At 40.6% G+C, this 19,124-nt stretch overlaps 1 protein-coding gene across 1 annotated transcript; it reads right to left on the bottom strand.

Annotated features, from left to right (window-relative positions):
* Positions 1 to 14,425: 14,425 nt before the first annotated feature.
* Positions 14,426 to 15,924, bottom strand: nkx2.2b (NK2 homeobox 2b). The gene is made up of 2 exons (XM_069657695.1): positions 15,696 to 15,924; positions 14,426 to 14,973 (listed from the first exon to the last, which is right to left on the bottom strand). The coding sequence occupies exons 1-2, from the start codon at positions 15,922 to 15,924 to the stop codon at positions 14,426 to 14,428; spliced, it is 777 nt and encodes a 258-aa protein (XP_069513796.1).
* Positions 15,925 to 19,124: the final 3,200 nt, after the last annotated feature.

Below are 19,124 nucleotides of genomic sequence, written 5' to 3'. Positions count from 1 at the left end.
TTAAAATGAAAATAGTTTAAAATGAGTCAAGTTTCTTTAACTGTGTATTTATGTTTTAACGTTTTCATTTAAAGAGGCAGCGTCAGTTTATTTTAACTCTTTATATTTTTATTAAAAACTGGTGACGGCAGAATTGAGTAACTTTTCGACTTCCTGTTTATTATTTTCTTTTCTTTACTGGTTTTGAGGACAGAAGTTTTTATCTGTCTCTCGTCTCGTGCCTCAAATGAGTACTTGGCCATTTCTAAACGTATAAAAGAAATGATCCCAAATATATATCATTAAATATTTCATTTTTTTATCTCGTGTTTAGGCTGTAACTTGTGCTTCGTAGTTGTAAAACAAAACACTTAAATAATGTGCCATCATAATTTATTACTAAGATCCCGGTTTGGTTTTCTTAACTATTAATAAACTTCAGTAATAATTGTCGTTTGTTTAAATATTGTTAGGCTTTATAATAATTCTGCAGGCTGTGTCCGTCTGTTCTAAACAAAGTTTAAACACATTTAAAACCAAACTTTGTTAACAAAAGTAAATTATAAATTATTCGTTCATTTAAATAAAATAAATGTTCAGGGGTTCAAAGTTTGAGGCACACACACACACACACACACACACACACACACACACACACAGAGGAAGTCTTAACAACTTCAACAAATTAAAATATTTCAGATTTTAATTTAAACTTATAAACTGATTTAAACTTAAATAATTAATTTAATTACAGGAAGAAAAATGTCACATTTCCATTGAACGTTAAACTCCTCGTTGTTTAAAGCAGCGCTGCAGCTGAACGCACCTTTGCACGTGCAGCTTTAGCTCACTTCAGTGTAAACAGTCCGAGCAGCCAATCACCTGCTGACCTGCTGCGTCACGTCCCTTCACGTCCTCTTTGTAGTATTTTTTTTTTTTCTTGTGTCGGCGGATTAAAAAAAAAGACTCTTGTCTGTTTGCTCTCCGGTGTTCCGCTCAGCTGCGGGACACACCGGGACACACCGGAGCCTCTGCCCGGCTCAGCGCTGCTGCTGCCGGCTGTGAGAGAGGAAACCCCGCCGGGACCTGATGGAGGAAACAGGAGAGTATAAACTTTCAAACTTACCGTGTAGAGAGCTGAGGCTGTTCGCAGCTGCAGACAGTTTCTGATCAGATAACTACAGCTGAAAGCTCTTTGATTTCACTGTAATCATCTGTAGAGCTTCAGTGTCATATAGATTTACATCTCTGCTACTGTTTAATGACTTTAAGAACTCTTCTTACAGATGTTATAATATCACAATACTCCTGCAGTATTCTGAGCTAGTTTAAGGTGTTTTTTACACACTTAATATCTTTATATTTTTAATGCCCTCTGTGCCTGTATCAGCACTATTATACTCAGTATTATAAATATATCGTGTGTCATGAGATTATGCTGAAGTGATTAACTGGACTCTTTAGATTTCAGTGATCACAGATGAGTTAAAGGAGTTCCGGCCTTGAACGCATCTCTGCTACTTTTTAAACTTTATTTTGACCTAAAAGAAGTTATTTCATGATGTCATGTTACAGTGATGATCTCATGACTCTGAAGTTTTATGTGTAACATGTAATCACACCTGAACAGTGAATGTTTCCTCTGCTACTTTAAAGTGTTTTATAACCTTATTCTAACTTTAAGAACATTATAAACCTGTGCTACTTTAACACTTTAAACTGAAGCATATTTTAACTCTTTAAATACAGATGATGTTTTATCTCTAAATGTAGAGGTTTCATTCAGACACGCAGCAGTTTAAAGACCTCACTGAGACAAAAGAGGCTTTTTAATCAATCCGAACATCCTCACAGGATCTCTCATGTAACCATGGTGATTTGTTATGATATTAGGATGAATTATTTATACTGAATGTAGTTTTAAACCCTCAACATGTAACTTACATCCCTTTAATGCTCTGATGGAGACGATAATCATCTGATGCTGAAGCTTTAGTCACGTGTTCTGGAGACCTAAAGTTTCATGTCTGTGCGGAAGCTGACGATGAGTTTAAGATTTAATTCTAATAATGTGTTATATACTGTTATACATAATGTTAAATGTGAAGTGTAGCAGACTAACTGGAGGCTTAATTAACCTTTAACTTTTGTTTTTAATCAGTTTCCTTTCAGTATTTCGAAGGAAAAGTTCTTAAAGAGTAAACGTTTCATCGTCTTTATAAATTAAATCAATTTAGTATAAAAAGTAAAGTTTGCTTTTAAACATTCTCATAGTGTTTGTTTAATTATATATTTAAATATTCATAAAAGAACTTGTTAGTTTAAAGTTAACAGGGCTGCACCTTGTTTTTTTTGTCACCTTGCTGTAATGAAGAAGCCTCGCTGTGTTCTGCAGCGGTGGAAGAAGCTCTGCGATCTTTTGAACTGAAGTATAAAACAGCAGCACCACAGTGTAACCTCACTCTGTTATCAGTTAATATATTACATTAATTTAAAGTTTGTTTTCTGAGAAGATTCCAGAAGTTTGACACACAATAGGTTTAAATTGTGACGACTTCAAAACAACAATGAATCAATAGATACATTTATTATTCTGCATTTCTGCTCCTGGATTGTTTAACAGTTAAATTACAATCGAACAGTTAATTTAATTAATTTTTTTTAACAGTTTTATTGTAACTTGTGATTTTAATCTTTAGTTTTCAGATGACTGTAGTTTGACTTCCCTCAGACAGACGTGTTCGTTACTCAGAGCTCGTTAAAAGTCTTTAGTCGGTGTTTAAACTTGAATCTCTTCAGCTCTCACTTTCAGTATAATGTCACCTTAAAGCTGCAGACCAGTTTCCCTCTGCAGCTGTGTGGCTCCTGTTTTCCCTCCTGCAGTCTGCTTGTATAGAAACCAGGAACAGTGACAGACACACAAACACTCCCGTGTCCCTGCCCTCGTCTGCAGCTCCTCCTCTCTGCGTGCACGGTGTCACGGACCTCTGCAGGTGAGTGAACTCTCTCCTCTTCAGCGTTTGTGATCAATAAAAAAAATTCCTCCTGCAGATCAGAGAATAAAAGCGTTTTCACGTCCAAGCAGCCGCGTCCTCGACCCCCAGACGGCTCCTGACGCAGACGCTCTAATGCAGCTTCACGGTGTTTAACAGAGTTAATGTGCAGACACAAGGAAACACTGAGTGTAAATAAAGTTCAGCTTTCAAAGAAACAAGGAAACTTTATTTATTCCGCTTTATTTAAAACCATCGAGTGTTACAGAGAACTCCTGAACAGGATTTCATCTGTTCAGAATTTCAGATTAAAAGCTCAATTTTAGCTCAACTTCATAAAAGATGTGTTTATTTTGTTCTAGATAATCACCACAAAAAGGGGAACGTTTTGATGCCTTAGATTTATTTAATGTTGTGTGTGTTTATATTCACTTTATATTCACTTTGTGAGGTGAACATTTATAATTTTACATGTTTTTTTTCTTTCGTCTGCAGGAAACATCTGCTCCTCCTGCAGCGAGAGGAAATCATGTTCCAATAAAATCCTGTTAAACTTATTTGGCAGAGATTGTAGTAAAGATATTTATAGCTTATTTATTTATTTATTTTCACAATTCATTTGTTTTCTTGGCTTTTAGTTGTTAGAACTCCACTGACTTCTTATGTGCAGACGGTGTGTCATCATGCGTCACAGAGAGGAAAACATCAGGTGACTGACAGAGCAAAGAAAGGTCTCACAGAGGTCTGCTGAGCAGAACATAAACATCTTTTTTTAGGTAATTTATTAAACTTTTGTTGCTCCGGCCTCTCAGATGTTTTGCATTTTCTGCTCTTTGGATGATTTGTCTATTTTTCTGGATAATTTTCACCGCATTTTTTATTGTTTTCAAACTTTTTACGAACCAAACAATCAGTTGATTAAAGAAGAAACTGATCAGCAGATGAATCCATCTTGAAAATAATCAAACTCCACTTGAACCAGCAGTGAAATCCTGATTTTACATGAATCATAACCCTCTCATATGTTGAAAAACATATCAAATAGAGCAGTCACAAGAGACATTTAACTTTTCTTACTTCAATGACATTTTTCCAGATGATTCTTAATTATTTTTACTTAAAGTAATCTCCAAGATTTTCATTAAATAAATGTCTGTTAAGTCTCCGAATGAGGTAACAACGGTGTCTGAGCCCGCTGTAATACTGCACATGCAAAGGCTTTCATCAGACTGGATCTGGGTGTAAGTGTGCTCCCGCAATGACCATTTATCACCATTAGAGGCGCCAAAGAGAACGAAACTGAAATCTTCAAGATTTAATTTTTTTGTAACTTTCAGTTTTATTTTTACTTATTAAATTGTTTATTAACTGTGGTATTTGTACATTAAGTAAAAGTGGACAAACTGTCACTTGAAACAACCAAGAAGACGTTTATTTATTTCTACTTTAACTCTTTACAACTTTTCCAGCACATTCTCGCTCTGCTCCATTTGTTGCTACAACATTAAAATACTAAAATAACATGTACTTATTAGTAATAGAAACAATGCAACATTATTGTAAAAAATAATACACTTTGAAAAGAGTTGTTCTCTATAATGAGTGCTTTTATTTTGAAAGTACATTTTGCTTACGATAAATCTGCTCTTTATTTAAAGGATAACTTCGGGATTTTTCAACCTAGACCCTATTTTCCCATGTGTGTGTGTAAGTGACGAGTGGAGACAACAAATATTGAAAAGGATCCAGTATTCAGGGAGGGAGCACCGGCTGGCAGCCGCAACATGAGATGCAATGTAACTAAACGGGGCACCGGGCATAAGCCAATATACAGCCACTAAAAGCGCTTGTTTTTGCTACTGACAGGCTCAGATCGTTATGATAAGTGTCTCTGTTGTTGTCTGTAACCAAGTCTCGCTCACGGAGAAGTCTCGCACTGAAATCTCGCGTGAGACTATAGTTGCAGGAAGAAGGAGAGAGGAGTGAGAGAGGACGAAGACGAAGAGGGAGAGGTGCCGTTTGTTGTGTTGGAGTACAGACAGTGTCGCTCAGTGCTCTCTAAAAGATTGTCATGGCTGAAGATTTATCTGATTTCTATGATTCACTCCTCTCCTTCTTCCTGCAACAACTACGGTCTTGCACGAGATTTCAATAATTGTTGTCTCCACTCGTCACATACACACAAACACAAACATGGGAAAATATGGTCTAGGTTGAAAAATCCCGAAGTTATCCTTTAAGCAACATTTGGATGCAGAACTTGTAATGCCGTGTTGGCCGCAGTATTTATACTTTAACTGAGTTTCAGAAGTTTCTCTCCCTGCAGCACTTTTTATTTAACCCTTAAATCATCTTTCTGTTCCTCCACACGTCCTCAGGAGAAACCACCTGTGACGTCAGAGGCACCTCCAACTCCCCCCCCCCACTCACTCGCCCTCCTCCTTTCACTCCCGCTCTGCAGACTCTCCCTCCCTGTCCGTCTCCCCTCAGTTTAATCCTCGGCTCTCTGGAGGAGCTTTAGGCCAAGCAGCTGGGGCCCCTGAACGCCTCTTGAAAAGGCACCCCACTCCAACCAGGAGGGTGAGGAGGGAGGGAAGGAGGGAGGGAGGGAGACGGGGGGGAGGCGTCCAGACCACCTGGCTCCTGAAACATAACATAAAAAATCCTTCAACCTACAACTCCACTCTGAACTTCAGAGATAGACTTTTAGATCGATTTGTACGGTGGCCCTGAAGGCTCAATACACTGCAACACACGTGAACTTACAGAAAAGCTCCAAATTAAGTAAATGTCTTGAATCCCTGAAAGCAGCTTAGATGACATAAAAAGTGATGCACAATATCGGGGCATGCACGCTGTCTTTTTCCTACTTAGTCCGATCTTTCTTTGTAGTGATTGGTTAGTACTCATGTCCTCACAGTTTGCACACAGCTGTTTGTGTCTCATTTAGAAGTCAACACTGAGTTTTTATTTCAACCCAATCCACAATCTTTCCCTGAACATGATAGTTTATGGGCCTGTGTCCACTCACGTCTTTTCATTGCACTGGCAGCGCCTGTTTTAAAACCAGTGCAGCGTCCTCAGCATAAAAACACAGCGGTGTCAGCTGTTTTTTGTCGCTGCGCTCTCAGTTGATAATAGTTCAACTTTTTGAACACCGCCACGCTCAGCAATGTCTTCTCCCTCACCGACAAATCAGAATCAAGAAGAGGGCTGGATATCAACTTTGTCAACAGCAATGGCGCAGGAGAAGCTAATCCTTTCATTTGTTCGAGGGTAGAATAACGCCAGGACACGATTCCTTTACATCGTCTCTACGTTTCCTTGAATACAAGCAAATATTAAGCACACAGAGCGATTTAAAACGGACTGAATCATCACTACCAAGGGAAGCGGAAGTGCCGCCAGACAACTTTCGTAACCTAGCAACAGTAAGTGCCAGTGAGAGGGATGCTGACAGCGCATGAAAATGCTGTTAGTGGACACAGGCCCTTATGTTCCGAAAATGCTGTTTCACCACGTACTACAGTACACGTTTAGTTTCAGAAGAACTATGAGAAGGTTCGGTCAGATTTAAAGGAAGGTCAGATTTAACCAACGTGCTCCTAATAGACGATGTTAGAGTTCTGTGCAACTTTTTTACTTGCCAAACATTTTCTCCTCCTCAGCACATCCCGAGTCTCTGCTCCGCTGCTCCTTATTTATATCTTTAAATCAAGGTCACATCTCTTTCATATTTCAGCCTGTATCAGGAGGGAAGAGAAGGTTTTCATCTCGACCTGCAGCGTTACAGTGTGCACAGAAAAGGTCAAAGGTCGCGCCTTCAGAAGTGGTTTTCAGAAATCATTCAGTGTGTCTGCTGCAGGTCGACCGGGGGGGGGGGTCACGGCTCCGTCTCTGCACCACTTGGAAGGTTGAAGCTGCATTGAGAAACATGAGAAACATGGAAAACACTCCTGTGTGTGTGTGTGTGTGTGTGTGTGTGTGTGTGTGTGTGTGTGTGTGTTGAAGTGCTCTCTCCTGGCTGTTTAAGCGATGTGAAGACTCTGGAGCTCCAGGGCGCCATCATGAGGTGAGTCTGTGCTTCTAATTGTTCTTATTTTTAAGTCTTTTCTTCTTTTGTGTTGTCAGAATGTTTTTCTTCTTATCTTAAAAAGCTTTTTAACTCTTCCTTTGATTTTCTGGAAAATGAATCTTCGCAAAGTTGAAAACAGACGTTATTTTTCTGAGTTCATGAAAGAGAAATGTTTAGACACCTGGTTTCACAGAGACACTCAGAACCAGAGATGTGGACCTGAGACGTCCACTCGAGTCACTGTTTTGATGACTTGCGACTTGACAAAAAATAAATGACTTGACGCATGATGACTCGGATGACTTGCGTGTGTTCATAAGTTTGAATGTTAGCTGTTCAATACAAAATGATAAAATTCAATGTTGTCACGTTTCTGTCTAACTATCAAGTATGTACGCAGCGCAAACTGTGAATCATGATTGGACGACTCAAAAAGCTCCCCGGTATGTGATTTGTCATGATTGGATGACTGGCTGTCAGTCAAACTCCTCGCTATAGCAACACGCAACATCAAAGCCCCCAAAGAGAATCCTCATCAGTCGTACTCGTTACTACTCAATACGGTCTCAGAGCAGACCATCATCACGGCTGCGTCTGTGCCAAGATAACACAGATACAAATCACTGTCATACTTTGTCAACAGGTTATATAAACTGGCCAATAATATCATCATTAGACGGGCTGCTAACACCTTGTGTTTTCTCTTTATAAAGACCGGATACTACAGGTAAGAGTGCTGGATCTGGGGTGGGAAAAAAGTGACTTTACTCAGGACTTGATTTGACTTGCCCAAGAAGAAATGACTCGAGACTTGCTTGAGACTTGAGCAAAGATGACTTGGGCACAACTGCTCAGAACATATGATGACATTTAAAGTAGTTAAAATATGCACAACCTTAGACACTAACATTTAAATGCAACGTACACATAAATTCAGCTGCAACATTAATCCAGAAGCATCACACCTTTACCTTGTGTCCTTGGCGTGTTGGAGCCCTCAGGTGTCCTTGGCGTGTTGGAGCCCTCAGGTGTCCTTGGCGTGTTGGAGCCCTCAGGTGGGCTCAGTCTGCAGCAGAACAGCTTCTTGTGTCGGTCTGAAGCAGATATTCACGCTGATGGAAAGTTCAATGACTGTAGTGTTAGTGTTAGTTACGTCTCCTCTCGCCGTTCCTCCTCTACTCTGCTACTCGGGAACAGAACGCTGCAGGAGCCCCATTTGTCAACAGAGCTGTCAATCATGAGGCCCCACCCCCTTTTTACAGCATCAAATAACTAATTAAAAGTAACCTTGTGAGAAAAATGAACATGTGGACATAAATCAGCACGATAAGAACTAACTAACGTGTATTTTGATTTTATAGTTTGACTCATGTCCCATCTGTTAACATGGAGGAGGCGGGCTTTATGAGCTTTACTGCAGCTATAGACTGTATAAAAACACGGTTAACATGACAGCTCCCTTAAAGTAAAGCCAAACCCTCTCTATCGCCCCCTGCTGACTGGCTCAAAGGATGACTGGCTCAAAGGACCTCACTGTTACACTGGGTAACATGTTCCTTCTTTACCAAGAACACACACACTGAACTTTATTTTTCAATCACACACACACACCATCCTGCTGCCCTGAATACTCACTAGAGCTCCAAGTGTGGAGTAATCCACCTCTGAAAATAGTCCCCAACAAATGCCTTTTATTTCCTCCTGTTACTGTCGGTGCTTTTTTCAAAATAAGTGATTTCCCTCTTCATTAAAAAACAAAAGGCTCGCTGAGAGCCACCGACAGGAAGTCAGAAAACACGGAGAGATTGAATAATTGATAAATTAACTGATACTTGAAAGTATTATGTAACAGCAGCAGGTGCTTCAGGCGCTGAACAGGAACCAGAATCACACGGTAAACGAACACATCAACACTACAACAGAGAAATATATCAAACAAAATGTAACTTCTGTATGCTACGGAAGCCCTGAGCGGACATGTATCCATACATTTCGTTTACTCCATTTTCCCGTCATAACGAGTCATTTCCGGGTGTTTTCTCGAGATCTCGACTTATTTATTTCGGGATATCAAAGCTGGTTTTCTCTGATAACGAGATAATTTTCAGAACAACAGGCTGCTCACTGTGACGGCGCAGAGCAGGACATGCTGCCGTCGCCCACACTGATGAGGTCAGTTCAACATATTTGTTGTCACTCCGGTTATAACCGTACAGCTGGACATAAAATGTAATAAAATAAAATGTACATAACAAAATGAGGAAGCAGTAAAAAAAAAGAAAATGTGCATTTAGAGCTAAAGATACATCTAAGGCAAAATATATGTACATGTAAGACGCAGGCAGAATTATAAAAGTATATAAATACACTCAGAGTCAGGTGTGTACTGCACACATGGTTACATGGTTAGGGCTATAAAATGTATGTCCGCTTAGGGCTTCCGTTTTAACCTCCGTAAATATGATTCGGTACGTATCTACACATTAATATAAAGATATTGTAGAGATAAGATGAAACACGGTTCACAACAAGGTGTGCAGTGGTTTATGTTGTGCTGTGAGGTGAGTGACGTGTGCGGTAACTCCCAGCGTGTTTGTCCGTCTCTGTGAAGACCGGCAGCAGTGTTAGACTGAGGTGATGCTTTTCACTGTGGTGGTGGTCAGAGGAAGGGACGAGTTAATGAGGCTCCTCAACATTAAGTGAGATGATATGGTGTGAGTGTGTTTGTGTTTTTCAAGCTTATGCTGCCACCTGCTGACTGTGAGATGAACAGCAGGTATGATGTCTGCTCGTGTTTACATCAGAGGACGTCTAAATAAACTCCTGCTTTAACTATAACCAAACAAAGAAATCAATAAAGGCCTAAAGAAGACAAGAAATAATAAAGTAATGTATAAAGACATTTTAACATGCAGAAAAAAGAGATTAAGAAGAAAAAACATTAAAAACGTGTATTTATACTAAAGCATGAGAGACGAGACAAAGACGGACATGAAATAAGTAAGTAACTATTTTTGTTATTACAGAAATGAGACAAAATTAATGAAATATAAGATTGTACACCTGTGAGTTATTATAACAGGAGGAGGCTTTATGAATCTGTGTAGATTAATATTTCTGCTCTTTTTTCAACATGTTTCTGACTGTTGGTAAAAAGAAAAAGAAGTTTATTTAAAGAGCAGCCTTCAAATATCGAGCTATTCAGAGTGCAACTGTGGCTCAGCGGCAGCGTCTGTCCTCTCATAGTCAGAAGGTTGGTGGTTCGATCCCCAGCTCCCTCAGTCTACGTGTCGAAGTGTCCTTGGGTGAGACATAGGGCGAGGCCTCTGCCATCAGTGTGTGTAAATGTGTGAATGTGACCAGTAAACGCTAAACTAGAAAAGTGTCCACTTACTCTTTTATTTCAAATTGTTTAATTACAGAATAGATAGAAATGATTAATGGAGTGCAGAGAAGGTCTTTAAAAATATTTGAAATTAAGTTTTTAAGAATAAGTTTGCAGCCGTTAGAGAGCAGAGCGGTTGGATTCAGATTCAGAATACTTTATTAGTCCCAGAGGGCCGTTCATTTTTACACTCTTACACATTCATACAGAGAAGAACAGAAGAATAAATATATAGAACAGATAAAATGCATAGGCTGACGTCCCAGTCAGACAACAACAACATGTCAGTGATAAGAGCAGGTTCACGAGAGGCTGAACAGAAACAAAGGACATTCCCAGTCGGATCATGCATTCAAACTGTTTAGATGCTTGATGGCAGAAGGAATGAAGGAGTCTGCGTATCTGTTTGTTTTCCATGTCGGCACGTAATATCTCTTGCCTGAGGGCGTAAGTGGGAAATCCTTGAATAGGATGCGGTCAAGTTGACAGATTATTCCTTCTGCTTTCTTCACTACTTGCTTCCTCCAAAGGGAACAAAGGTCGTCTTGTTGGGAAGACTCTCCATAAAAGCTTGGTAGAAGCTGCATAAAATGTTCTCACAGACACCAAATGAGTTCAGTTTCCTCCACAAGCAGGCGGCGTGAAAGAGTTTTGAGCTTTGACTTTAAGGCGCTCAGAGTCGAGGCCGCTCTGACATCACCTGGGAGATGATTCCAGGTCTGTGCTGCATGACAACAAAACGCTGCTTCGCTGTGGTTTCTTCTAACTGTTGGGATGTCAGGTGCTCTGTGGTTCCTACTGAAGACGTGAATCTTTGTTAATCATCTCAAAGATTTGATGTTTCATTGTTAAAGTGTCAGCTCTTCCTCAAACAACTTTTTGTCCAACAGGAGGAAATGATGCATTTGTTGGGGACTATTTTCAGCAGCGTATTAATCCACATGTAGTGAGACGTCGGGGCAGCAGGACGGTGTGTGTGCACGATAATACGATACTTGTTAGCAGATAAAATCAGTGTTAACAATCGCGTGTTTGAGACCGTCTGACGTCTGCTGAAACAAACGAGAGCAGCAGACGAGTCCTTTAAACTCTGCTGGCTTTCTTCTCCTCCTCCTTTATAGCAGCAGGTGACACATTATAACTGTCTCAAAGCTTTCACACCCCCCTCGTCCTCCTGTGACATCATCCCTCTGAGATGAGCTGACCTCTGACCCCTCTGAATACAGAGACCCCCCAACACACACACACACGCACACACACACACACACACACACACACACACACACACACACAGGGGGGTCTTTCTCTCCTTTGTCACGTCATGGTAAAGAGCTGCTTGTGTTGCTGTGAATCGTCGTCTGCTGCTGTAAAGATGTTTAATCCTGTCACATGATTCAAAGGGAAACGAGAATATTCAGTACGAAGAGAATCAAACCTAAAGGGAGAAAGACGTAGCCCGAGCTGTCAGACAAGGTTTGATAAGTTCTTGACTAAACAACTTTGTTTCTGCAGCTTGTTTCCGGGCGTTTGTGTTTTATAAAGTAGGAACAGATCACCGCCAAACACTCGGCAGAAGCTCTGAATTTTGTCGTCACCTTTTCCTCCCTTTTCCTTCTTATTGAAGGAAACAGGAGAAACACTTTATGTGTGTAAAAAGTGTTACAGATGTTTTTATCTTTGATCCGCCAGGTTCAGAAAGAACCATCAGTTCCAAGTTCGGTCTACCTGCTTGTTAGTGGAGCATCTTGGTCGTAACGCTTTGTGCAGCAACCTGCAGGTTCACCTGCAGTTATGTGCCGGACCAGTTAGAGCTGTAGACACACTTAAAGGATGATTTTGTTACCTTTTAAAGAGAGTCCTGCTAGCCATTTCCCCTGTTTCCAGTCTTTATGCTAAGCTAAGCTAACTGACTCCTGGAAGGAAAGAAGAAAGATGATCTATTTGGGGTTAAAAATAAGATTTTACATGCATGTTAGCGCTGTCGCCTCACAGCTGGAAGGTTCCTGGTTCGAATCCCGGTTCAGACGTAGTGGACCTTTCTGTGTGGAGTCTGCATGTTCTCCCCGTGCATGCGTGGGTTCCCTCTGGCTTCCTCCCACAGTCCAAACACATGCTCGTTAGCTTCATTGGTGACTCTAAATTACCCGTAGGTGTGAGTGTGAAAGGTTGTCTGTCTCTGTGTGTCAGCCCTGTGATTGACAGGTGATCAGTCCAGGTGTGACCCCGCCTCTCGCCCAATGACAGCGGCGAGAGGCTCCAGCCTCCTGCGACCCTGAACAGGATAAGCGGCGTAGATGATGGATGGATGTTGAACTTCTGACCCCTGATGGACTTCTTTGAGTTTCTTTACATGGGAAGCAGGAACCAGGTGTGCTGTGAGGTAATCTGATTAAGGCTAATTAATACATAATTATGCTTAATGAACTTAACATCTGAATGAATGAGAGGAGCATGACTGAAGAAGAGGATAGGACGGGTTTTAAAGATCAGGTTCTGTAAACTCACCATTGATGCTGCGCTTCATATTCCCAAGTTATAAATCAGACGTGTGTTTAAAATAAGGAGTTTAGATTAACATCAATCAATTAGAAAAAAACAGGATAGCTAAAAGTGTTTGGGTCTGCAGCCCCCTGATGAGGAGGCGACATCCTTGTGACCAGTTGGGTTTTCTACAGACATGAGACAGAAAGTCGGAGGGATGCAAAATGTTTTTTTAAAATCCTCGTCGTCTTGTGACTCCTCAGGGGAATGACAGCCTTAAATGTTGCTGATGCTGAGTTTGTTCAGATGTTTGTGATCGAGACGAGAGACAAACAGGATCACTGTCAAACCATGACAGCCCAAATAAATACATGAAATTCATCACATTATTTCAACCTGCAATTGTACCAAACTCTATTTACTTTTTGATTAGTTTAAAGAATCGTTTACATAGTTTCTAGTAGCTGATTTTCTATATAGAGTTTAAACGGATGTAGGCTACATTGGTAAACAAAGATGTGGTTTTGTTCTTCCTTTTGTTTTTCTTTTAGTAAAACGCCGCACACAAAACACATTTACTCCAAGTGCTCAATGTAGAGAACAATGCAGAAATATTTCATCTGAATCAGGCAGCCAAACTGTTCAGAACGTTCATAATAACTTGTAATCATAATAACAGAGTCCTGCTCCAGGTGAGGGGTCTTTTTATCTCATGGTTAAGGCTCTGATTGAACTAAATCACATGTCTTGGTTGCTTTGATTTGCCATCCCTGTAAAAAAGATTGTTAATATTCTTGATTAGAATCCAAACAGGCTGAAATGAAACCACGTGACACCTGCTCCAACTTTTATTCACCATAAATATCCAGTTTATTACAAAACAACTCACCGGTCACATCAGTTATAAATAGATTTATAAAACACACAGAAAACATGTTCTCGCGATAAAAGTGACACTTTAAAATCACAACGAAAGCAACAACAATCAAAGTCATAAAGTCCCCAAATAACAAGTAAACGTTTGGTTCCATCTGTTTTATGATCAGCTCGACGTCTTCTGTCGTTTTCATCCAAATGTTTAAAAGTTTAGTTTTAAACGTTTACGCGTCTCAGAGGGAGAGAAAACCTTTTGATATTTGTGATGAGGATTAAAGTAGAAATCAACACATTTTCCAAGAGACAGGATCAAACCATTAAACGAGTAAATCGATCATTTCAATGAGAATCAATGCTGAAAACTAAAAGCACAACCGGCCGGAAGTGCGTCTTCAGTTTAAAGATCTTGTGCTTGAACTTTACATGTTTTTTTCTGCCTGGTTTAAGACACGTTTATTTTCTGGGGAAACCAAATCCTGATATAAACCAAATTCCTTTTAAAAAAAAATTTCTTACTTTCCGGGTCACGAGTTTGTCGCGTCAGGGAGCCTTTCAATCAGTCATTTCATCTCCGAACACGAGCTTTATATTGTGCACGTATTTTCAGCTCTCGTGTCCATCACTTAGGCTCGCGCTTCACCAGCTCCAGTGGTACATGTGCGCCAGCTGCTGCACCCCTGGGTGCTGCTGCGGCAGACCGGGATGCTCCGGGCCGTATGCGGAGTGCAGCAGCGGGGAGTAGGCGCACAGAGGCAGGCTGAGCCCGGACCTCAGCGTCACCTCCAGGTCCTGTGCTGTGATCCGGTCACAAGGTTTCCCGTCCCGCACCAGCACCGGGATGGCGACGCGGCGGGCCGGCAGCAGGTGCAGCGCCTCCAGGCTGTGCTCCACCCGGGCCCGCTTCATCTTGTAGCGGTGGTTCTGGAACCAGATCTTCACCTGGTTCGGGGTGAGGCGGATGAGTCCGGCCAGGTGCTCCCTCTCCGGGGCGGACAGGTAGCGCTGCTGCCGGAAGCGCCGCTCGAGCTCGAAGGTCTGCGCCTTGGAGAAGAGCACGCGCCGCTTCCTGCCGCGGCTCCTCTGCGCAGCGCCGCTCGCAGCGTCTCGCTCCGCGTCCGGGGACTCATCCGTGGATAGCTCGGGGGATTTGGGCTCCGTGCCGGGGTTTAAGGAAAGACCGTGTACTGCAAAGAGAGAGGGTGTATTGTTACGACTCTCAGTACTCTGATGTATTTAAATCCTCACTGAAACAGGCTGGAACCCAGAGACACTTCAACCACAAGTTATTTCTTTAAAACAACTGACTCAAATATTCCTCTGCTTGAAACAATCCATCTAGAATGTTGAATTGTTTTCAAACTTTGTCTCTTTTCCTTCTCTGTCAACAATCAACATGTTGAACTCTTTAAGCTCAACATGAGTCTGAATAACCGCACAGCTCCTGCCTGACGGTTCCTGCTAAAATGACAGAAAGTAAATATCAACAAACATTATAAACTGCAGGGATTATTGAATAGATAACATTAATAACGACGCAGTAAATTGAATGTTGATACGATGTTCATATACGTTGTATTTATTGCATAAACTCTGGCAATAAGAGAAGAGGGGACAAAGAGAGGCTCCAGTTACGCACGGATGTGTGGGGCTGCCCAGACACAAAGTAGGTTTAAATGATGAACTAATTTCATTTTAATAATATTAACAGTATATATGAATATTGGTATAATGAATATTTAAAGTAGATATCCATTTTTCAGGCAATTACAATAATTTACCAATGATTCTTGCATTACGCACGAGCAGAGTGCCGGATTAAAGGCTCAGAAATGAGGTAAATATGGAATATCAATGATGATTATTTCTGACATTTATTTTGGTATTTTTTCAAAGTCTAGTTCCTCACGTGAGAAGTGCAGGTTACCGGATCCGCGGCTCCACCTGCTGTAGCTTTCACCGCGGCCGCTGAATCCAAACACCGGCGCGTTTACGGAGCCTGAGACCTCCGCGGAGGCCTCCTCGGTATCGTCCTCCTCGGTCTCCTCGGTGCCGGAGCCGCATCTTCCTGTTGGATTCGGGAGATCCAGGATGTCGCGCACGGAAAAGCCCGTTTTTGTGCTCGTGACAAGAGACATGACGAAAGAAGGAGAGACAGGAGGAAAGAAAAAGGAAAAAGCTCCAGGTTTGGTGCGTGATGCTTCGGCCGCTGCAGCCCGTCAGAGAGGAGCTCACAGCGGAGTGTTCGGGTCCATGAATGCCGTCAAACGGAGCGCGAGCCCGGAGCTGCACGGGCCGACCGGAGAGGATTTACCAGCATGAAAAATACATGAGGGAGGACGTGAAGAGAATGTGTGTGTTTGTGTGTGTGTGAGCCGTTAAAAAGGACGGAGGCGGGTCCCGGGGGTCAAGTGGTTGAGGGTGTGAAAAAAACCCGGGAGCAGCGCGTGAGGGGAGCTGCTGGAGCTGCAGGGAGGAGGAGATGTTTAACGATGGAGGATTAGAGAGAAAGAAGAGACTCATTTACATTTATTACAGTCACTGATCCGCTTCCTGTTTGAGAGAGAACCGAGACGTGTCCCAAAAACACGCGTGCATGCTTACTGAAGATATGTAGTGATATATTTATCAGTTTTGTTAGTGTGGGATTTATCCAGCAGAACATCCGCATTAATAGCCATACTAATTCAACATTCTAATACCATATCATATTTATATTTATCTACAAAGTGCTCTCATTAAAACACAATCAAAATGTTACAATGTGCATAAAGTGACAAAATATAAAGAGAAAATATGAATATGAAAAAACTTGAGTCCATTTTGATTTAATTGAACAATTTTTCTATTTAGAAATATTTCTATGAATTTAAAGGACCACATCCAGGACGTTAGAAGGTCTGGAGCCCCCATCTTACTGAATTAACTCATAACAGTTTCTTCCTTTTAAAGATAAAAATAAAGATCCTTCTGTCCTCTCAAACTGTTTTCTACTGGTGAGGGAAAAGGATGTTTTGGAGTTTTAAAATGTGTCAACAAAACACGTTTTAAAATTCTGAAATCAACAACTATTAATAATAAGGAACAAATATTTCCTAAATTCCCAAATTCAAATAGAATTGATTAAAAGGTTCAGTGTCATTTAAAAATATGTGTGAAAATAAGATTTAATAAGAAAAATAAAAAAGATAAAGTAATAAAACACTTTCTAACTGGTTGCTTCGCATTCAAAACTCCCTTTAGAAATCTGTCGATTTAAGATGATTCTCAGAGCAAACACAGAGGAGTGTTTGAGACGGTGTGAGAGGGTTTCTGTGTTTGTTGTGAGGATTAACTCAAAGTGTTTACACACCCGCTGATAGACTCATTGATACACACACACACACACACACACACACACACACACACACTGTTCACCTCTTTATCATCCAACATGATAAATCCTTTGTGCACCATAAACACTCGTGGCTTTTACACTTGTTAGAAACATTTGCACATCACTCGTCTGCATCAAATCATCATCAAAATCATTTAAACTTCTGCCTCTTTCCACATCTATTCATTTACATTTAGAGGCAAAGATTGTGTGTTTAAACCAAGTGTGTCTCACAGTTGCTTTGCAAATAAAGAACCCATGTACAGCTTATAAAACATATCGTTAAAGATTAAACCACATGTTTAGACGAGTAACTATCAGCTCCATCAGAGACACATTGTGCTTCTAAACTTCACTTTTCATTCGAATTATTGTTTGAGAGAGTTTTAGAAGCAATGTGTTCTTAAAGTGTGAAGAGTCAAAGAGTCATTGTGCAGCAAAACTGATGTTTTTTAATTTTACTGTAATAAAGGACAGAAATAAGACAACATTCCCTCTGAGATGAGCTCAACTGTAAGTATAAAGTGTAAATACTAAAGTAAATAAGAAGCATGGATTTAAACATGAATTTAACTTGTAAGTTGCCATAAATCCATCCGTCTGTGGTGTACTTAGTTTACATGCTTATATGCTGAAGCGAGATGTTTGCACCTGTTTTTACCTTGTTTTGTATTTTATGAATTGGCTGTGCAGTTTGTGCACATCAGATAAACTAAGGTCGATTGTACACAGCAAAAAAAAACTACATTTTGACAAGATATCTGGTAATTAATGTTTTTAAAACGTGCAAAGAATGAACAGTTTTCTGTGAAAGTTGACTTGTGCTGAGGAGTGTTCACTCTCTGTGCAGCCGGCTTCTCTCTGTTTCTGGCCCTAAAAACAGACTGCTTTCTGAGGGGCCGGGATGATGTCACCTCAGTGACAGTTTACTCACATTTAAAAAGAAATCAGACTTCAATGTTAAATATGGGATTAAATGACAACAAGAAGCGTTTCTCAACCAGACCTCTGTAAGATTTTTCACATTTTTTGAGACACATTTGTTTTTTACAGTTTCTGTTGTTTGCTTAAGTTCTGTTTTCTACTTTGTGTGTGACAATGAATTCAGCTCTGTCTCTCTCTCTCTCTCTCTGTGTGTGTGTGTGTGTGTGTGTGTGTGTGTGTGTGTGTGTGTGTGTGTGTGTGTGTGTGTGTGTGTGTGTGTGTGTGTGTGTGTGTGTGTGTGTGTGTGTGTGTTGGGTCCTGCTGGGTGGTCGGACTCTGCAAACAAACACACGATGAGCCGCTGGCTACAAAGACCGCACAGCCTCCACATTTATCCCATTTATTCCCCCTGAACACTTTATAATGGCCTCACACACACACACACACACACACACACACACACACACACACACACACACACACACACACACTGCTGGGAATACATGTGAGGCTGCTGGGAGTTGTCATGGTATTCAGACTGCTGCCTTCAATAGACTGTCCTCTATATTCATGACCACACACACACGCCGAGCAGATCCTGTTTTCAGCAGTCGACTAAAACTCCGAGTTTATTTATCCTAAAATAAAATAATAAAACTTTTAAAAGTTACTTCTTAAATAATGAGTGAAACCTCAAATCAAACCCATTAAAGCTTCTGATTGAGTAAAGGCCTATGAAGTGCATTAAAATAAAAAAGATACAATAAAATGAAAGCTATCACAACTTTAATCAGATTAATATATTACTACATTTGAATTAGACCATCTTTAAGCTACTACGTAGAACAAGAAATTTAACTAAAACAAGCAATATAATAACCATAAAAATAAAGTTTTAAAAAATAAGATTATATTTAAATATAACCACAGAATTAAGTACATTTAATTAAATAGACTCAGGTTTAGCTATAGACTTGATAAAACTGATGAAAACAAATTATAAATAGAATAAATGCAAATGACAGAAAAAAATCTCAA

Source organism: Semicossyphus pulcher, unplaced genomic scaffold (genome assembly GCF_022749685.1).
Source record: "Semicossyphus pulcher isolate SPU_LCO1_2020_fin unplaced genomic scaffold, fSemPul1.0.p SCAF_11, whole genome shotgun sequence".
In the NCBI taxonomy this organism is placed as follows: Eukaryota; Metazoa; Chordata; class Actinopteri; order Labriformes; family Labridae; genus Semicossyphus; species Semicossyphus pulcher.
The sequence above is the reverse complement of the archived record's forward strand: the minus strand, read 5'-3'. Positions and strand labels throughout refer to the sequence as shown.